The 21,339-nt window shown below is 37.6% G+C and overlaps 2 protein-coding genes across 3 annotated transcripts in view; one reads left to right on the forward strand and one right to left on the reverse strand.

Annotated features, from left to right (window-relative positions):
* The window catches only part of tbcd (tubulin folding cofactor D), a 127,163-nt gene that overhangs the window by 28,320 nt on the left and 77,504 nt on the right, over positions 1–21,339 (forward strand). The gene's annotated exons all lie outside the window — the stretch shown is intronic.
* Positions 149–8,670, reverse strand: znf750 (zinc finger protein 750). Of its 2 annotated transcripts, none has more exons than XM_041222122.1 (3): positions 8,557–8,670; positions 1,538–3,188; positions 149–1,184 (listed from the first exon to the last, which is right to left on the reverse strand). In XM_041222122.1, exons 2-3 carry the CDS (start codon positions 2,956–2,958, stop codon positions 626–628), a joined length of 1,980 nt encoding a protein of 659 aa, XP_041078056.1. In that variant the 5' UTR covers positions 2,959–3,188; positions 8,557–8,670; the 3' UTR covers positions 149–625. The 2 variants fall into 2 exon arrangements, with proteins under 2 accessions (XP_041078056.1, XP_041078057.1); XM_041222123.1 differs by lacking the exon at positions 8,557–8,670 and adding an exon at positions 4,589–4,690.

Consider the following 21,339-nt stretch of genomic DNA (forward strand, 5'->3'; position numbering starts at 1 on the left):
TTTGTGCTTTCCCTTGGGAGCAATAAATATGTTTTCAATTTTCTTTACTTTTTAAATAAGCTTCCTGACCTGTGACCTATCCCCAGTACAGTGCACACAAGACTTTTTACAAAAAAACATATACACTTATTAATGTCCCAGACTTGAATAGCTTATAAAATATACTTTATTCTTTGAATATAGAAAATCTATATTCTACAAAGTTCGGTTCCATTGTAAAACAGCCGTATTGGCCAAGGGAGCTGTCAAATTGGGATCCTGTCTTATTACAAAATAGTCATTTGCCTTGGGACACTGGCAACAGAATAGCTTCGTGGGTGTAACAAACACTGATTTAGCTGTTTTTTTCCAGTCCTGTATTACAGTGGATTTTATGTTGGTTATCTAATGTAATATGGCTCCTATTTATTGTGAAGGCATGTTGAAAACTAAAAGTTATTTAAAACTAAAACCATATTTTATTGGAAAATATACAGTCATATAAGAGAAAAACAAATACAAAAAGATAAAGGAACAATCCTTTGCAGGTTTTTAAGAGTCTTTATGTACAATATGAGTCCATCCCACTGCACCAATGTATTGGTAGCAAAATATAGTTAATTCAGTCACTTCTGAGTAAGATGTTTTACGAACATCGTGGCCTCTTTCTGAATATTCTGACAGGCTCATCTGGCTTTGCTTTCTTGGCCTGTGCTTGAAGAGATTGGTGTGACCTCTTTTGTCCCCTCTCCTTGGGTTTGTCTTCTGTCACAGTGGAAATGGCAGAGCTGCTGCTCTGAAGAAGGGGATGCTCCTCTTCAGAAGGGATGGCTGAGCGCTCTCTAGTGAGTTTGTGGGAGCTGTAGGAGGCCAGCTGGCAAAGGGCAAAGGCTGCTGTTTGTTTCTGCTCATCATAGTTATCAATTCCTCCCAATTCCGGGCTCAATTCTCTGCTGGAACCCACTTCCTGTTGTGACGAGGCTTGAGGCAGTTTGGCGGTTGGTGCCTCTGGGTTGGAAGAGCCTTTAACAGATAGGTTTAAGGGCATGTCCTGGCTGTCCACTGCCGCTGGAGTGTCCCAATGGGCTGTGCTGGTGTAAGCTAAGGGCTCCTCTTCTGCTTGAGCTTTTGTGGAAAGGTTGAGAGGCGCCATGTCTTCCTCCTCGTGGTCAGAAGAAGACTCATTAGAGACATCCTCATCTCTTCTGTAAACAGAAAAGAAAAAAATGTTTTATCAGAAAAAGGCAGTTTTTCTCTTTATATAAAACAGTTTTATGAAAAATATAATAGTTTTACCCTAATGTGGAACAATTATGTCTTTTAGTTTAATAGAATTTCAGCGGTTAGATATTATATTTACTTTGAAAAGGTTTATACACACAGTGGACATTTTTGTATTATAGAAGCCAATAGTCAAAACTGAACCAAAAAGCGGTTACATTTTCAATAGATTTGAAAATGCAAGGGTTTTGAATTAATATTAACAATGTAATCTGTGTAGTAGACCTTTTTGTCTATTTGTCTGTAGTACATGCATTAAGTGGAATGTTATTCATACCTGTCTGCAAGACGGCTGTTGTCTGGCGGACTTGGAGGATGCACTACTATTCTGATTGGCTGGAAAGCTGTAATGCTGCTGATATTTGGTTGGTTGGAGTGGGTCATCTTGCTCAAAATGGTGTTTGCAGAGAGATCCTGACCACTTTCTGGATTTGGGTTGTTCGTTGTGAAGTCAGTTGGGCTCGGCCTGTCTGGGGATCCAGTGGCGGCACACCCTGCCCTGGGGCTCATTTTCACCCCTCTTTCATTTTCATGGTCCTTGATTCCCACCTCCATGATCACAGCAGGCCTCATATAGCCCTTATTCAATTTCTTCTGGTAATCTGAAGCACCTGGGCTCTTTAAGGGTGTGTATTGAGACTGGTTGGCTACTTGTATATGAGGACCTGCATCTCTATTGAAAACTTCTATTTGGTGCATTGGTTTTGGGTTAAAATCATGAAAAGCAGGTTCAGTGAGTGCAGGTCGGTAGATTCCAAAATGGAAAGGGGGACTTTGTTGGACAGGCTGATGGTATCTGTAGTGATGTTCTATAGCCGAAGGCGGTATAGGTCCTGGAACTGGGAAAGTATGGGGCAGCAAGTGCCTCTGGTCTGGGGAGAAATATGTCGAAAAGGATGAGCTTTCACTCTCATGGGGGTTTCTAGGAGAGAGGTAGGGTCGGTAGATGGCTGGCAGTGTGTGTTCTGCCAAGAAGTAAGGGGGGAAATCTGGAATCATGGGAGGTATGTAGTTAGGAACTGAGCCGATTATCTTGGTAGACGGAGCTTTGTGAGAAAAGTCAGGTGGGATAAAAACTGGACCTGATCTCCAGGGCCCATTGGGATTGTGAAAGGCAGATCGGACTGGCAGAGGAGAAGCAATGTCTGGTTTGGAAATTAATGGAGCAGGATCACTGCTTTCCACAGTATTCATAGGCATGTGTCCCACGATCGGGACAAAGGCTGAAGGTCTTACTCTTGCAATGCTTTCTGAGTGTTTGTTCACTTCACTTTCTTTTGCAGCTGGCTCGGGCTGCTGTTCTTTCTGTGGGGCTGTTTTTAGACTTTGAGCTCTGCTCCGCTCTTGATTCTTAAAGTCCTCTGCTCTTTCATCTTTGTTGATTCTTTGTTCGGTTGGGATCTCGCATTTTGCAGTTGCACTTGTACTGGCTCTGCATGGACTAGATTTACCAGCAGGCTCAGTCTGAACCTTCTGCGGGGAGTCTGTTGAAATGATCTTAGCTGACTTCCCACTGCGGTCTTGCTCATTGACCAGGTTGATAGAGTTTTTGCACAGGCCATACTTCATGTGGTTAAACAAGTGGGATTTTTCATTGCAAGTAAATGGACACTGGAAGCACTTGAAGTTAAATGGTTTCCCTGGAGGTCTTGGGATGTAATGAGGTTTTTTGGGTTTGCGTTCCTTTGTAAGGTTCATTTTTCTGGTGGGGATACAACTGATAGCACTGCGTAGTGGAGAGGCTGAAGAACCGGTTGTGCGGGGCACCTGGAGGGCTTCACGTTCCCAGCCTTCCTGGCTAGGCTTGTTCCTGTGCTGCAGGTTTTCTTAGTCTTCTCTGGGATGACAGCACTTTAAAATGGGCTTTTGGTTTTAAGCCAGTAACACTTTAGGGTCTGTCATCACCGTAACAAGGGGTTGTGAAGGATCTGAAAGAGACAAATCAAAAGGAGTTAATGTGATGAGATGTCACAACTTCTCTTTACAGTGCATCGCTGTTCCATTTGCATGGTGAAGAAATACTTTTTAGCTGGTCCCGTTAATCCTGTTCATCTAGGTTTCAGTTTTTGGTAAATCGTTGGTTTCAGGTTACTAAGGGGGAGAGGGGAATTAAAAAAAAATAAATACATTTGCACTATTACCCACTCTTATGCTGCTAGTCAATCAGACATTCAACCTCAATTTTGAAATCTGCTCAACAGTGTTTACCAAAGCTTTAATCATAATCTGTATTAACACCATTAAAGAGACAGATCCCATTTTCCAAATATTTATTTAGTCTGCTTTATGTGGAGAAGCTTTTCAAATACTTGAGCGGTTTATATAAACTTTTTGCAGCTTTCACTGTTGGGGGGTGGGAGTTAAAACTTTAAAATTGGGTTATAATTGTTACGCCATGCAAGTTAGTTTGGCATACAGCTGACTTGGGCAGGCTTTCGTGATGAAAGAGCGATGATGAACTATATCTCTTTACTATGGTTCAGTTGTCAAGAGCCAAGCAAGATCATTTTGTTTAGCAAGATGGTTTTTTGGCAGATAAGCAGCAGGAGGCTAGTACCAACATGTCCCCCTTATACAAACTTCTACTGGAGGCGTGAGAACCTCTTGTAGCTTGGTTCCCATGACTTCAGCTGCAGGATTTTTTACGCTAGTCGTAGAAATAAAACCTGATGCAATCATCTTTTATCAGAAATCCCATAAAGTCAGTAAAATCCAGACTATTGCTAAATAGAAATTGGGTTATTTTCACACTATTGTGGTTTATGTCCTGTGATGGTGTAATTAGGATTAATTATGCATATGGTAATTTTATTTAAAATTAAAACTAAATAAGCAATAGCATTTTTTTTCATTGCAACAGATTTTCATTCAGGTGGCCACTAGGAATGCAATTAAAAAAGCATTCTTTAGGAGCATATTCTTTAGCCAAATAAAAAAGAAATAGTCACTAAAGATGATTTACTTTTTACTTTCAATATATGATATAGAAAGAGACCACCAGAAGTAAAAGGAAAAAGGTTTGACCATATTTTGAATTACATGTGATCAAGTTTTTTGGTATTAAAGGCTCCATAAAAGCAGCAGACTTGCTTGTATATTACATTCCATAATAAAATTAATTTAGTTAATGTCACTTTGTATTGTTTCAGACATTCCATAGCCATAATTATAATTGTATAAATCTAAATTATTTATTATTATCAGCACCTAAATTAACCCAGCTCTTTTTTCCAGGTTTGCAAATAATTTAAGTGAAAAAAAAACTAAAGAAAAAAACCTTGTAAAATATATATACTGTTGATGATAATTCAAATGTTATTTTCTTTACCTGTGTAACACGGAGGATGGCATGTTGTGGCATTGCTGTACTAGTGTAAGCTCCCGTATCTGAACTATTGAAGTGATGTTGCATTTCAGTATTTCAGCTCAATTGATCTGCAACAGACTGAATTGGGAGTGCCAGTGAACGTTCCAACCAGTTTCTCTGAGGTTTCTTTTAATTGGCTCCTATCAGAATTATGGTCATATCACACATTTAGAAACTGGCAGTTCCTCAAGTTGTGCGTGTGTGACAATCCTTATTTTAAAGCTAGCTGTATTGCACATAAAGGAATATTGATCTGGGATTTTTTTGCAGCAGGGAGCTTCAATACATTAAAAATTGTTGGGGGTGAGTTCATTTGCAAACCTAACATATACATGAGAAATGTGAGCTAATTTTTCAACACTTTGCCTCATTTATTTGGTAAAATGGTTAATGTTGCAAAGCTATCAACAATATAGTATATACTACAATACTATGTGGTACTTCTAAAATTATTTGACAAATGTTTCAACCAGAAGCCTTTCTCAATGCCTTAATTAATTGTGCCTAATTGTTTTTCATTACTTAAGTCACTCAGATATTCACAGTACTTTGTGTTTAATACTAGTTAGATTTTTCATTCACACGCACACACATTTTAGAAAATAGCATTTTGGATTAAAGACTTTAACAAATCTGACCCATTCAGTGAACAATATTACCTGTCTAGTCCTGTCATTGCTATCCAGAAGATTTTATAATTTTATGAAACAGAAAATGCCTTCAGATTATGTAAATGTAATAAAATGAGCACACATTATAACTAAATGCTCCTACAGTGCTACACATAGCACCTGTTTAACACAGTATTTTGTTTTTGTCAGTAAAAGGGTTGGGCAGCATACAGAGACCAGCAGTGAATGGACTCTGTACAGTTCACACCAGCTTGCATGTGATTTTTCTGAACGCTTCTATCTCTACACACACTGGGGGAAGACCAGTGTTGTCACAACAATTAAGTACATGGCTTCTCTAACAACACTGCTGGTCTGCATTTGTATTCAAATATAAAGATGTCACAGATTTATCCTTGTTTAAAGTAATGGAAGCAGTTTGCTACTGTTATAATGGCCGGAAAAAAATAAGTCTCAACATTTTTTAGGTTTGCATTCTGTATATTTTGCCTAAAACCTAGAATGTAGTTTTACATTTACCAAAATTCACTTTTGTCCCTAATAACTCTATTTAACACAAATAATGGTCTGTATTAGAATAATAATTGAACACAGTGTCATTTGCTGTGATGGAATTGACAATGTATAATGTGGTTGCTGTTTATCTTTTAATAATTACCTAAAGGATTTAGATATTATTTATTATGAAATAAGGAAACACTATGTACCGTAAAAGCTAGCCCCCACCAATTAAGTTTAAACACGCAGTATGCAATGTAAACAAAAAAAATAAAAAAATTACATACTTTTTTGAAATTTATTCTTATCTGACAATACTTGTTAAAAGTTAAATCTGTCCTTCTGGTGAGATTTTGAAGAGCTTTGATGAAATGTCAACACATACTCATTTTGATGTATGTCAGCTTGATGAGACTCATGTACTGTAGAAAGAAGCCTTATAGAATTGCAGAATTTGGGGAGGTTTTAGTTAATGTAGATTGACCACCAGTTCCTCCTTTATGAAAAGGATAGCTTCTAATACAAAAGTACATGTATTACAGACTGTCATAGTTATTGAAGCAGTATAGTTCATAATTAAATCCAATAAACTATATTAAAGCATTTACCTACTTTTTAAAGAAATTCCTTAATTCTGAAATTTTAAATAGTAATATTAAACACTGGAACATCCTCAGAGTTATATTAAAACTGATATTTGTTCTTGCTATTTTTCTGTCAGTTTTTTTTCTTTTTTTTACAATTTATTTTAATACATATCAAATTAATCGTTCTATAATTTGTCATCTTATGATCCCGGCAATGCAACTGAATAGCTTTTAAGGTATGTTTTACACACATTCACACGCATATGGAAAGGGGACAAGGAGTTATGCATATATATATATATATATTAAATAAAACCTTAATTTGTGCTGTGCACACCCCCTGACCATCCAAAGCTTACTTTAAAAGCAGTGATCTGGCTTTTTAATGACTTGGGATATTTAAAATACCAGAGTGATTTGAAGTTCACGCACTATCCTAGGAAATTCACTTTTGTCGGATAATGACGCAAAAAGTTGACACTCAAGTTCTGTAGGCCTGTGATTAGCCACCACACCCTGCGCACTTTTCAGAAGTTAGTTTTTAACTGTCGTTTCTGTCTTGAGACTTTTTTTTTTTTTTTTTTAAATCCGAAAACCCTTTTTCATCTGCTAAGAAGTAGGGCTATTGCCGCAACTAGCTATACTGGATTGCTCCATACTAAAGCAATGGCCAAAAGTTTTGCATCATCCTATAATTTTCGGACTGAGACGATTAAAAAAAATCTATGAACACGGTTTTGATCTTTTATTTAACGTTATGTAATCAAAGAAACTACAAAATTATTTCACATATGTCTACCGTAAGCCATAATAGTAGTACACTATTTCATGTTATATTTCGAGATGTCACATACAGAAGGTTTCATTTGACTTTATGAAGCTAAATTAGTTAATTCTATATGGTGATGTAAAACTTTGTCATAGCTGTAGTGCTGCCCAGGCTTGTCCCAGCGATGTTTGGCAAGTAAACTCAACCTCCAACCTCCAAGCTCTGAGCATGGCCCTCTCTTTATACAAGCGACTATGCAGCATATCTTAATGTAAAATTGTATTTTGTGTTTCAATTTGTTAAAAAAAAAAAAGTCATTATTATCATTTGTTTTTCTCAGTGGCAGATAACTCTTTCAATTTCAGATACATTTTCTCTTTTTACTCTATTAAACGTAGCAGATTTAATCTAAATCCATATTTGTGTAGCAGCAGTGACTTAAGTAGTAAGTACTTTATTTTTTAAACATTCCATTTTTAAATAAAATACAATTAAATAGTTGCCATTTAGTAAATATTAACATTTTCTTAAACATTTTAACCCATATTTTTGATCTCATAAATTCTTTCCCTGCGGATAGCTTTCTAAACATTTTTCAGAAATCATTAATAATGTATACTTTGTTGTAGTGATGTCTACGGTAAGAATATTTGCTTTGAGATGAATATAGCAGACAGTCTTACATATACTTGTTTGTTTAGCCCTTCCAGCAAAGAAAACAAACAAACAAAAAAAAAAAAAAAAACAGGTGCACAGCGTAAAAGTACTTGTGTGAATTCAAGTAACTGAAGTGCTAATGCAAAAAATAAACCAAAAAAACAAACATGCCGAATCGGTGAGGGAAAACATGTTTCTTAATATTTTAAGATTTTCAGAGAGGATTACAGAACTGGTCTTTTAAAACATGTATAAACCTGAATGGAAAATATCATTTAATTTCCTTGACACTGTATATACTGTCAAGTCTATTAGCAAAGCCAATTGATTGGTCACAGTAACGATATTACTGTTAAAATATGGATGTTTAACCACATGTTGGGCTACTAGAAACATGTAAATGAAAACTAGCCACTGTATTTGAAATAAATACATATAAAAAAAACCTGTCCAAGCTTGCAGATGTAAAGAAAACAAGTTAATAAATAAGCAATTTGTCTCTTTTTTAGTCAGTCAGACTTTAAATACACACACATATATATATATATATAATATATATATTATTTTTAAAAAAAAAGTTGTCGGTCAAATGATTAAATAATGATGCACACTCGAGGTCTGTGTTATTGTGCTGATCCATACTGAATTCTCAATACATTTCAAAACTTGACAACGATCACTCTAACCCCCTGGATAAATTAGCAACACAAAGTAATATGTTAAAAAAAAAAAGAGAGATATTTTGATATCCAAATTAAGTTTTTTTTTTTTTTTTCTTCTTCTTACCTGACGTGTGTGTGTGTGTTTGGTGTGTAGAAGCCCAGTGCAGGAAGGTGTACCTGTTCACTTCTTGATTGCTAGGTGAAACTGAAGCTGCTGTTCTCAATGGGAGGGATTTAAAGCAGAGGAGTTGAGCCCTTAGGCTGTAGAGATGCACCTGATATAAACCCAGCCCCAAGCAACAGTTCGTGTGGTTCCTTTTTTCCTCTTGTTTAATTGTTAGCACTTGCTAACTGAAAGAGTCACCTCCACACCTGATCTTTTGCCATGGAACTCTTGTTGCTTCGTGCCCTTGAAGAGAAGCCTGTCTTGTTTACATAAACAGGTGTCTGTGACTGTGCCACAGGTAATTGTTCACTTGTGTGGCTTTTGTTCTTTTCTTTGTCCCATGCCTTCTGACTTCAGCAGAGGCTTATTTTAGCCATACCACAATTTCTGATGAATAGGCCAGGGAGACTTGAGCTGCTGTGTGAATTGTCAATGTATACTGATGCAGTTGTATGAGTAAAGGGCCAGACGTGGCAAAAAGTAATTTTTAACCATAGATAGAAATATATTTGATAAAGCCATTGTATATATTTAATATATATTTTATTTCTGAATGCTTTCTTTTACTAAAATATTTAATGGAGAATCAATGTTTGTAACTGAGGGAAAACAATTCTAACCACAAGTAAATTATAAGAAATGTGTATTACTTATTTAAACACTCCACAGTGGTCATTCAGTATGTGTCTCTAGGTTTCACTTGCAGTTTTGAAATGACTGATGCTCAGCGGTATCCTAAAAAAAAAAATCCCCGAAAATTTTCAGCATTGAAAAAATGAAACTCTTGTTCTGTTAATTGGTTCACTTATTGAACACTGAATAAACAAATTGATTTATTTTTAAAATACTGAAGTAACAATAATGTGAGATATATATTGTTACTTCAGTATTTTAAAAATAAATCAATTTTATATATATTACACACACTATACACACACACTGGCCTGTATTGGTGCCTAAAGATTACGTACTGTATTGACACTGTATGGAGATGTGACCTTCTCTCCCAGCATAGAGACTAATGTGAGATTTGCGTGTTATCTCACCCGAAACTACACCCCATAACTGTTTTGCATCAAAATGACTCTAAAGGGGTGTCAGGTATTGTTTCAAAACAGCTTTACAGAATATACAAATCTTTGAATATCCCTGAACTGTTTCAAGTAATTTATAAACTGGGGGTGGGGGTATACAATACACATAATGCATATAGGCAAAATCCTTTGCCTTTTTGGAAATACATTCTGGGAATATACTTTTTCTTTGTGTACCTCTGTTAATGTCCTTGTCCATCCATTTGAATTTGGGCACAACTGGGGCCATGATATGAATACTTAAAAAAAAAAAAAAAAAAAAAAAAAACAACTTTGAAAACTGTGACTTTCCTACTTTAGAGAGATGATGGCTGCATGTTTTTGGTATACACTCTTCTATTTCCCCAACTTTATACCAGTTTTTTAGTGCCCGGGGACCTTACCTTTTTCTCCTGCTTATAAACCGTAACTATCGTGTGTGTGTGTGTGTTTGTTTGCTTGCTGCAATACTGTGTTTTGTTTGTGATCATAGTGTTGTGGCTGATTTTCTATCTTTTTTTTTTTTTTTTATGGTGCATGTGTGTACAGTAAATGTTACTGATACTTGGTGACTAGAGGTTACTCCTCATGTTGTATTAAAGTGGGTTTCTTCCAGTAGCAATCACTTTCAACATTTTTATATAAATAATACCCCCCTGCTGGTGTATTCACCCACCATTACCGTCTTAATAGTGCTGTCAGTATTGTGCTTTACATTCGCTAGGTATCTCTTTTGAAAGGCTGCCATAGATTACTGTGCCTGTTGTGAAGGTCATTCATATTCCCCTCACTTGTTTCATGATCGAGATTCGCTTGGTGAACTTTTATCCAACTAAAGTATGGCCATTCTTATTGAAAGCTTATGTAAAGTAATTTGTTCAGAGCTTTCGGTTTCATCTTTAGGTGCTGAAACCTGTACAGAGAGAAGTACCAGAATTAATTCACCAAGCAACAGGGCAAAATGAACACTGAAGTAATTATGTACAATCATGGCAATGGTTATATAGTTGAGGAGGCCATATGTCACATAGTTTTCAGATACCTAGAGTTAATTTTAGTTTTAAAATTCTGTGGTGCTATAAAATGGTCTAAAAAGAAATCCAGCTATGGTTTAGCCCATCTGGGTAGATTGCGCACATCAACCCCCAAGGGAAGTGGACACTTGCTGAAAATGTTTCTCTACTTGACCTTCGTTTCTTACAAGCTTTACCAAAAATCAGAAGTTACTGGGGAAAGCACTCACTATCCAGTGAACTAATATGTGGATTCAATGGCCGGTATGCACTAACATACTGATGATACTGCGTGATTGAATCCGAGCTTGCCTGTTGTTATAAGTTTCAGGGTCGGGGTTATCTTAAAGTTTGGAATTGAAATTGAATGCATCAAAAAGAAGACTTAATTCCCTGTGAGTACTATGGTTTCAGTAGTTGCTCCTTGTGTTTGCGTAATAGAGAACATTGGAAAGAATGCTCCAGTTACCATTGGCACCTGAGTGTTGGTACTGAACAAGTGTAATGAGCGTTAACAATGCTTTATATTATCTTCGTGCTAACACAGTGAATTGAGCTGGAAACGTTGTCTTTCACTCTCACAGCTTGCACTTTGTGTTGAAGTCCCTCAAAGCATGAGTCCAAAAGCAGATCTGCATACGTTTAAAATGGGTGTTGGAAGAAAAGGTCTCCTATTGGTTTTTTGTCTTTTTCTTAATTATACTTAAATACTTTCTAATTGTATTCTACTAAAGTAAACAAAGCAAAATAATTCTAGTAAAAACAGTACATGTCTTGCCATCATTTCTCATAGTCTCATATAATAAGTCTGAAGGTAAAACTCCAGACTTGACCAGTATAGTGCAGTAGACAATTGTTTTGGTGTGTCTTATTGGTGCCTAGGATTGTCTCACCTGAGAACAATTCTGTTATTGATGACGTCACAAGTAAAGTTAGTGAGGTTCCATTTTCAAACAGGAACTTCTCTAAACTAGCTTTTTTTTCTGGGAGGATGTTTTGGTTAACACTACAGATGACTACAGTAAGCCTCATGAGGCGTAAACCTTTGTAGACAGGATAGCACTAATCCCAAGCCTGGATGATTTGTAATATTAAGTTGGTAAGGTTTGATAAAGACATGGTGGCAGCAGAAGACCGTTTCACAACATTAGACTATGCTACAAATTGAACGCCGACAGGATGGGTGCTCATATGTAAAATATGATCTTTGTCCCTTATCAGTGAGAACACAGGAAAAGCTAAATTGAGTGTAGCACCAGCAGTGCAATTTGGCAGGAGGTGGGAGGCGCAGTATGCGGGCTGCCTTGCACTTCAGTAATGAACATTGCTTTAACAAGTTGCTAATGGAAGAAGACCTGACTGAGAGTGATTTTTGGATGTTGGAGGGGCATCGCATTATAGATTGTGACGAATGCTTTCAGTAAAACATGAGCTTGAGATGAAAGTGTAGGAGCTTATTTAAACATTTTTAAGACACTTCTGATACAAAAAAATGCTGATGACAAACATACTGTGTAGATACAATGTCAGTTTCCATTGTAGTCATCCTTCATGAGTGATATGTGCTACCTATTCAAATGAGCAGAAGCATTCCATTCGTTATTCGTATTAACTTCTGCATATTTTGTAGTTTTCTTTTTATCCCCATTATTACATTTGTGAGCCATTTGTTTCTTTTTTTTTTTTTTTTTTTTTTTTTTTTATATAAAGGTTTTCCTGTTGCTACAGGAAACAAAATAGTGCCATACTGAATCTGTTTTCCTTATTGCCAAAGTACAAGCTTGGTATAAAACACCGGCAAGCAATACTAACAGTTTATAGTAGTGTTTTAATTTTTTTAAAAAACCATTAAACAGAAAAACAACTTTGAAAAATGTGACTACACCAATAAACCCTCTTTTAAACAGTTGCACTCCAAAAGATCTGTCAACTTAATTATTTTGTAACCTTTTTGCACCCAATCTCCATAACAGTATGGGACGTACATACCCTTGAATATATCTTGAAGAGTTGCTCCTCTGTGCTGTAGATTTTGTAAAGCTTAGTTGGCTGCATGACGCCAGCATTAGGTGTTACCTGGGGGGCTTGGCTTTTATTCCTACTTGTCCGTAGCAGTTCTTTTAATAATCAAAGCTATTCTGATCTGCTTGCGATACCAGGCAAGTTCATTTGGGAGTGGTGGATTGTCTCTAAATCGTTATGAGAATTGTAATTTACAAGACATTCCAGTTTCTTTCTGTGTGCCGTACTATTAACGCGCAGTATCAGGCATTAACTTTTCTATTTGAGCGTTCTGGTTAAGATAGGTGTGTCAGAAGTGACTTGGGCAGCTCCGTGTAAAGGTGCACCAGTATTTTCAAACTAGCTGTGCCTTTGTCATTCAACAGTATAATACTAATTCGTAAGCCTGTTGCAGGTGCGAAACACGCAAACAGGTTTCAGTCAGATTCAATGGGTTGGAGTTTTCACTGGATTTGAGTGTTTGTTTTGATATTACAACGTCATAATTTGTTTTACGGTGTTGTGATACTGATGTTGATTTCTGCTTTTCCAGGCAGTTTCCAGAAACTGTGCCACAGCTACCAATCAAATTTGGAGCACTGAAAAGCTCTCTTGAGATCAGCTGTCTTCCCCATTGTGACTAAAGCTGAAATTGGTAGGTGGGTAGAAGAGCAGCAAGTAGGCTGCTATGCAGATTATTGAGTTCTTGATGCGGTTTTTTTTTCCCCCCCCCCCCCCCCCCCCCCCCCCCATTTCTACAAGCCAAAAGCCATTCTATATAATGAAATAGGCCAGAGATACAACACTCCCTGAGTCACTTCCAGAATGAAGAGGTACAGCAGTGAGACAGTTACTCTGGATGCAAATACAAGATTATGCTTGAGCTGATTCTTGAGGTTTTAGTCTGCAACATGTAAACTGTTGTAGATTATTTGAGCTTATAGGGAAATTCAATGTTAGATTCTCCAGAATCCAGAAGGCTCGTTCCATGGCAACTGGTCTAAAATTCAGTAAGTTGCCGGCCTGACTTGCAAAGAAATCTGATATACAACCAATGCTTTTTTTTAAAGCCACTAAAACTTTGGTTATGACTGGTCTTCAGTCATATATAACGGTCGTTCTTGGAGGGGACTTCTGTTTAAAAAGCCTTGGGGGTGGGGAGTAAAGCTGTATCTCAAGAGAATGGGTGTTTAACATGTAAAAGGAGTGCGTTTCCAAATGCATGGTTCAAATTTGGTAAGGCTCAATGAGATCCGTGCACAGAATGCCTGAGAACACTCATTATCTTCACTGCAGCATTGTGTGCCACAGAGAACACCCTCTTAAAATTTGCTGATTTGACTTGATGACATTGACACTTGTGAAAAATATGATTCATTTGGGCAAATGGGTGTATGCCAGTTGTTATTTTTTTGTTTTAAGAAACACCCAGAAAGAATGAGCCTTCACCCAGGGGCATTGGGATGAATATTTCTACTGGGTGTTGGTAGCCGTTTGTTGCTGGATTTCAGGCCTGAGGCCTACTTTAAAGCTGGTTCTGATGTTAAATAAATTATTGTCAAAACAAATACAAAAACAAACTAAAACATTTTAAATAAAAAATGGTTTTCAATGTAATAACCCCTAGAACTCCATTAAAGGAAGTTACAAGCAAAGAATCTCATTGTGTTAAAATCTCTTTTCCAGGGGTGGCTTAGTTCGTAAGGTATACAAGGCTCACTCATTCACAGCAATTACAGTATATAAAACTTATGTGAAGTACCAGTAACTGTAACTCAATTACTAGGTTCTCTATTGTGAATTAAGCAGAAAAATAAATTTAAATCAACTTAATTGTGGAGGTGGGTGGAACTGTGTGGAACTCTGGTAGTATGTGGTGCTGTGGAGTGTTTTCCAACATCCTGTTAATAACCTGTTCACCTCCCTTCCCAAACTGTGCACAGTTAATCAAGACAGTTGTAAAATAAACAGAAGGGCATTTCAACAGTGTGGCTTGCCGGTTATATTACTACAGTTTTGTTTTGTTTTTTTATTTGCATGGGGAGACTTATGCTGAATGTGGAGGTCTAATTGGCTTCTGCTGAAAGCTTTCTGGCTTAGTTTATCCAGTGTTGCTGCCATAGCCTTCATTTGTCTGGTTGACTTTATATGGTTGTAAGAGTTTATGATATGAGTGTTTTTAAGTTATGTATAACCTAAATTGTATGTACAGTACTTTATCTGGAGCTTTGTTGAAAAAACACAAAGGAACACAATACTGTCTTTAATCAAGCCCCTGTTAAACATTTAATCTCTTTTTGACAAAGAGAGTGTCTTCTCAAGGTTCAGCGGAGATCAACCGCTACAGAAAGTGAGACAAAAATGTCACTGTATTAGATTTTAAGCAATTACCAGATGCTGGTTCAAATTTTCTGTCACTTGAGGGATAAAATACACTGTTCTTTCACCCCCCGAAAGGCCTTGAGAGATGGCTGCAAGTTTTCTGTAAATTTATTACTGTTACCGGACTTTACTGTTTGCTCCTTTGGGGAATGGTACTGGGCAGTAATGTTAGACTTCACCTACACTAATGTAGAAGTTAACAGTCAGTGTGATAACCACACACACCACACACAACCTGAGTGTGGTTCAGCATGAGACGTCCATTTGTTTCGATTTTAAATTGCTCTTCGGAACAAACTTGTGATTTCTGTTTTTTATTTTTATCCTTCTTAAACATTTGGCATTTAGAAATAAAGCAATACTGGTATTTAGCCAGTGTTGCCAATGTGGTTGGGGTGTTCACTACAGTTTTCTGAATGCACAAGTTTGTACCAGTTTTTATAGTACATCAGTAATGTTTTGCTTGTGAGAATTATTTAAATATTAACACAATCTTGAGCTGAAACGGAAAGTGAAATAGATTTAAATAAAGGAATAAAGCAGCTTGAATTCAGTGATGTAAACAGTGTAGTCAGCTATTACCCACAGCAATGTTAAGTTGTGCAATGTGACATGAACAGGTGATTGTGTACAACCCTAAGCTACAGCTAAGAGCAGCACTTTTGCATATTAAAAAAAATATGTATATATATAACTGCATCATCATTCACACTGGTGTTGCTTCAGGTAAGTAATTTATATTGCATAACAGTTATTAATGTGAATGACTTAAAGCTGCTCAACAAAACCTCTTCATGCATCTACTATTATATTTGTCTGGTTGTATGAAATTAAATAGTCCAAAAAGCATCCTACCTTTTTTCATGAATCGAGTGTCCAGCAGTGCACCATAACAAAACTGTAGATCCTTTGCAACTGTAAATTTCAAGTAATGTAAAACTATATGCAGTCTCTTAAATGTAAACATCTATACCTATGTACATCCTTCATTTCAATTTATTTTACAGCTTCGTTGTTTGCCCTCTTCTCTTTTTCACTTGTTTCCATTTTGCAGCTGCCCTGCTGAAATCAAAGTGCTCTCTGGAAGGGCCTAGTTCTGAAATGATCACCGGTTATGGTTGTTCAGCGAATTTCGGAATTTAGATTTCACTTGTCTGAGTACTGAATACACGCTCACAGGAGACGCTTGCAACAGCGATGACCATTGCTATTTGTACAAGCTTTTCAGTTTCTTGGAAGATTCTGTTATGTTCACTCAGCACAGTCTGTGCAAACTGTTGAAAATACATTGAGTACGTGTCATTTCATATTATCAGTAAACTGATCTAGGTACCAGTAGACTATCGAGCCTTTCCTCGCCATACTGGCTTAACTCTTCTTCAGTTGACTGTTTTGCAGCCAGTGCTCTCCTTGGCTCTAAAACTGAAAACCAGGTGAGAAGATTCATGGTATCAGAAGGGACACATCGCTCAATTTCATCAATTAGGGAGCTCGCATATCTACTATTCACATTATCAAAAGCTGGCTTTTGAGTGTGGCAATCAAACAGCTTGTCTCCTTTAAACTTATTACCTTCAAGGGAGTTAAAGAATTCCTGCTCTGAGGCACCAGGATCAACTGTTAAATCTATCAGTGCTTTTTTAGTACCATGTACCACTGGCTGTACAGTGGAAAAATCTAAACTTTCCCTTTGAAAATGCTTGAAGAGAAGAACAATGTGTGTTAATACATCCATCATTAAATGACAAAGGGCCACAAAGTTAAACTGCCTTATTGAATTTAGCAGACCTTTGTCTTTGTTTGAATCCTGAGTGTTGGAGGTAGCAATCTCTCAGGGATGTCAGTGTTCTGCACACTACTGAAACAGCACTCTGAATTGACAGCTATTGCACTGTATGTGGCTGGGTAAACTTTAATGTGGGTTCCTCTAATTGTCTGTACAACTTATACAGCTTATTTCTCCTTACAGCCAAACTACTAAAAAAAAAAAAAAAAAAAAAAAAGGAAAATGAACCTTGTCTTGCTGGAATTTGTTTACCTGTAGTACTGACTTTGTTGCATTACTGACTTTGTTGCATCACTGGCACTCGTCGGAAGCCTGTGTGCTGTCAAGTCCACTCCTGCTAATTCTGAATTGTATTCTTGCCTCAGTTTTTCGACAACTTAATGATGGTATCCTTTCATAAATGCAGCGCCATCAGTACACACTGCTACACGTTTTCTCCTATCTATGTCTTTCTTACGAAGTAACTTTAACCTTGAAAAATGGTTTATGCCTTTCCATCCACAACTTCCACATGACTGTAAAATATTGTACAAGGTTTATTGTTCGCTACGTACCAGACATAAGGGAAAAGCCTCTTACTATTGCTGATGTCTGTTGACTCATCTAAAAACAAACCAATCGCATTGCTGGCCCTCACTGAATTATCAAGATCCTTCACCAAAGTGCTTGCAATGGCTTCATGCATTTCTGCCAAACCTTTGTCATTCATATATGTGCCTTAGCTGCTCTAATCCTCTGACCTGAAATGTTGAAAGGCTGGGCACTCCATCTGCTTCAAAAACTGAACAAGAGCTGTAAAGTCAGAATTTAACTCATTTTCTACAATAAAAGCTGCTTTCAGGAGACCTAACAGCTGGTCATCACTGTTTGACAGACCACTCGCCTTTGCTTTTGCCATTGCCTGATGTGAAGTTTCTAATTTTTTTAAAGCTGCGTTGTGTGTACTGCCACTAGAATATCTCTCAATAATGTAGACGTTTTGTTGACTGTAGACTGAACAACTCATTTCACTGTTATTAAACTCCAGACATGGGTAAATCTTCAACGAGTTTGGCTGAAATGTATCTTTGTTTGTCTTTCCCTTCACTATTATTTTTTGCCTGCAGCAGAAGAATCGTCTGCCTCGTCGGTGCAAGGGGCTTTTTTTTTTTTTTTTTTCCTTTGTCATCGGCAATGATTTTTTTTTTTTACCCTGGTTTTCTCCCCTCAGTTATTATTTTTTATCCTGGTTCACCGCTGCAACTCCGCTGTTGCATGGTGAACCGAGGATTACCCTGCCAACCTGAACCCTCCCTGGGTGGTGCTCGGCCAATTGTGCACTGCACCCTGGGAACTCCCAGCCACAATTGGCGATGACATAATCTGGGCTCGAACCAGCGATGTCCAGGCTATAGGGTGCATCCTGCACTCCACACAGAGTGCTTTTACTGGATGTGCCACTCGGGAGCCTGGTGCTTTTCTTTTTAACCAGAGCTCCATTTATTTATTTATTTATTATTTATTTATTTATTATTTATTTATTTATTTATTTATTTTTTTATAAGCAAAAGTCACCGCTTTCAAAACAACACCTAGATAGATTGTCGTCTTTTTTTTTTCAAAACTGTTTACTTACTGTAGTATACTGAGTTTTTATAATGCTTAAAGATGGCGGCCGAGAATCATGTACGACTAAATAAAGTCTCGCAGCATTTAAAATATCCAGCACTACTTTTATTTATTCATTCATTTATTTATTTATTTTATCCAGCACTACTCAATGCGGCTCATAGCGCTTTCGTCACTGACTCCCACTTCCTTAGAGATTGTTGTAACATTTTAATTAGGCATTCTACATTGGGTGAAAAATGTACAGTCGCTTGAAGTCTTAATATCTCTTCGATATTTTCATGCACTGAAAGTTGCAAACTTGCAGGAGCAACTTGGAAAATTCGCGATTCCCATGATCCCGCGCTGAGGTTCAAGCCCTGGTAATCATTGTTCTGGGAATTAAGAAGGTTTCTAAAGGGTTCATCATTTCACCAGCACCAAGCTCACATTCTCATGATCAAACTGGGCGAGTTTGCGTTGCGGCCTAGCAACCACAGCTAAAATCCTTAAGGAGGCAGTGTGGTCCAGTGGTTAAAATCCAGGGCTTGTAACCAGAAGGTCACCGGCTCAAATCCCACCTCTCTGCCACTGACTGACTCACTGTGTGACCCTGAGCAAGTCACTTAACCCCCTTGTGCTCCATCTTACGGATGAGATGTTAAATCATTGTCTTATTGGAAGTGCCTACCTGTGTAAAATGCTTTGAGATGGTGGTCCACTATGAAAGGCGCTATATTAAAAAAATAAATATATTATTACTGATATACAGAGCAAAGCACTGCGCCGGCAGCATAAACGATACAAACCATACAAGATGACGTGCTTGGCGATTAAGAAACGGAATTCCTTAAACCTGTGACTTTCACCATCATCAAGGCCATAACGTTTCAAGTTGTCATTGTCAAAGGCACAGTAACAGCTTAAAATCTAATTCTTTCCATTTGATGATTTACAAACTGTAGAGCGCATTTAAGCAGTTTTAGGGAATTAATGTTACTACCCGGTGACAATTGCTCCCAACGCCCAGATAAAAACATAAATAAAAATTGTATAATCAAATGGCAGGAGCAGGGTGTTGCCAGTCACATGTCAAATCCAGCCAAACCGAATATTTCCTTTTTTTTAATTTAGATTTAAAGTCATGTCCCTGGAGCACTTGACAACATTACCGCACCTGAGATGGTCTTGAGGGTCAGGTGTATGTAATCTTGGCAACAACAACAAAGGGCAACCTGTACCAGCTTTGTCTGTATATAGCCCAAACATTAAAGCTGCCAATTAAATAAGTGAAAGATACTCCTATGGGTGTGTGCGGCTATGTTGTTTCCATGGGTTATTAAGAGGTCTATAGATATTGGAATAATGCAGTTACTTTCGCCTTGAAAACAGTGTCCAACAAGCAATAGAACAGGTGCGTCAATCTCCAATATAACACAAGCCCCACAAACCTGACCAAAATGTTTGCACTTTGTTCTTTCTGCACAGTTTGTCAACTGTCTTAGCCTGTTATGCAAATAAGTGACCTGTTGGTTTTCACTCGCCTTTGGCGTTCGAGCACTTTCTTTTCTTCAGTGTGCGGATCTGTGTGGGGCTTGTGAGTTGTGTTATTAAGAGGTCTGAAATCTGTAAAATAAATACATTGTGGGCCTGAATGAACCAAGGTGCCGGGAAATTCCAACGCTTGTTTGTGTTCTATCACACAAAGCCCATTCATGTAGTGCTGACTCCAGACTGTAATGCCCATGCCTGTCAAACTGTCAAAGTACAATCATACTCTTTTGACTAAACACTGTGGCCAACACTCTTACTCAGATATTACTGAATCTTACCACTGCTTTTTTAATGATAAGAGACCTATGTTTTAGGTAAACAAATGTTCTGACAAAACTGCCTGTCTATCATTTGCTTGGGAACTGTTTTCACTTGTTGCGTAACTACTACTATGTAAAATTACTTTTGGTACATGGCTCCAGATCAAGTTTTTTTCTTGCCGTTTTGTACCTGTGCTTTCTCACAAAGTGGCTCACTGTTCGGCAATTGAATTTACAAAAGCGAAATTATGATGGCTGCACTTATAACTGATGGGAAAAGTCATTTAAAAAAAGAAAGATGTCCCACATTTATTGTTGGCCCACTAGGTGCAAATGTAACTTTTTGTCTCCTGCTTAACCATGTCTGTTTTAAAAGTCTGTTCTGCCAACACGAGCCCTAGAGAGCTGCACGACTACGTCGCCCTGTTGCTTGTTATTGCTGTGCTTCATTATCAACAGAGGAAGGGGTTGTGAATGCAGGGTTTGGACATGGTGAAAGAAGGGCCAGGGTTAAAAAGTAGGCCTGAAATCTGTACATTTTGTTTTATTGTAGGCTAGAATGTATCAAGGTGCCTGGGAAACTCCCAAGTCTTGTTTGTGTTCCACTACACTAAAGAAGGGCCTGAGGTAAAACATACTGTGAAGAGTGTACACAATAAACAGCAGGGATAGCAACACTTTTAATACTTTCAACCCAGTTTAGGCAGCCCGGATCTGGCTGTGGTTGTGTCTTTTGTTCATCCAAACTACCTGGTAATAACAACATGTTTGCCTTGCAAGTAGCTTGTTTAAGAACGTTCAGATTTACACTTACCGGTTTAATAAACGCTGTTCTGCCTCACAGTATTTATTTTCATAGGGGAGAACAAAAAAAAATTGCTGACCTCAAAATCCATATCATTTGGGAATAGGTCTTGGTTTTGTACCTTAACTGCGAATTTGGTTTTCAATGAAACTACCTGAACAAAGACAGCAAGGACCTTACAGTATTTAGGGTCATTATTGGTTGCTGTTATCTCTATGCAGAAACAGTAAGCAGACACTACATTAACAGCTGGGGGAGTGGGTCGGTGCAATAGGTCTGC

The sequence above is a fragment of the Polyodon spathula genome, chromosome 21 (genome assembly GCF_017654505.1).
Source record: "Polyodon spathula isolate WHYD16114869_AA chromosome 21, ASM1765450v1, whole genome shotgun sequence".
Classification (NCBI taxonomy): Eukaryota; Metazoa; Chordata; class Actinopteri; order Acipenseriformes; family Polyodontidae; genus Polyodon; species Polyodon spathula.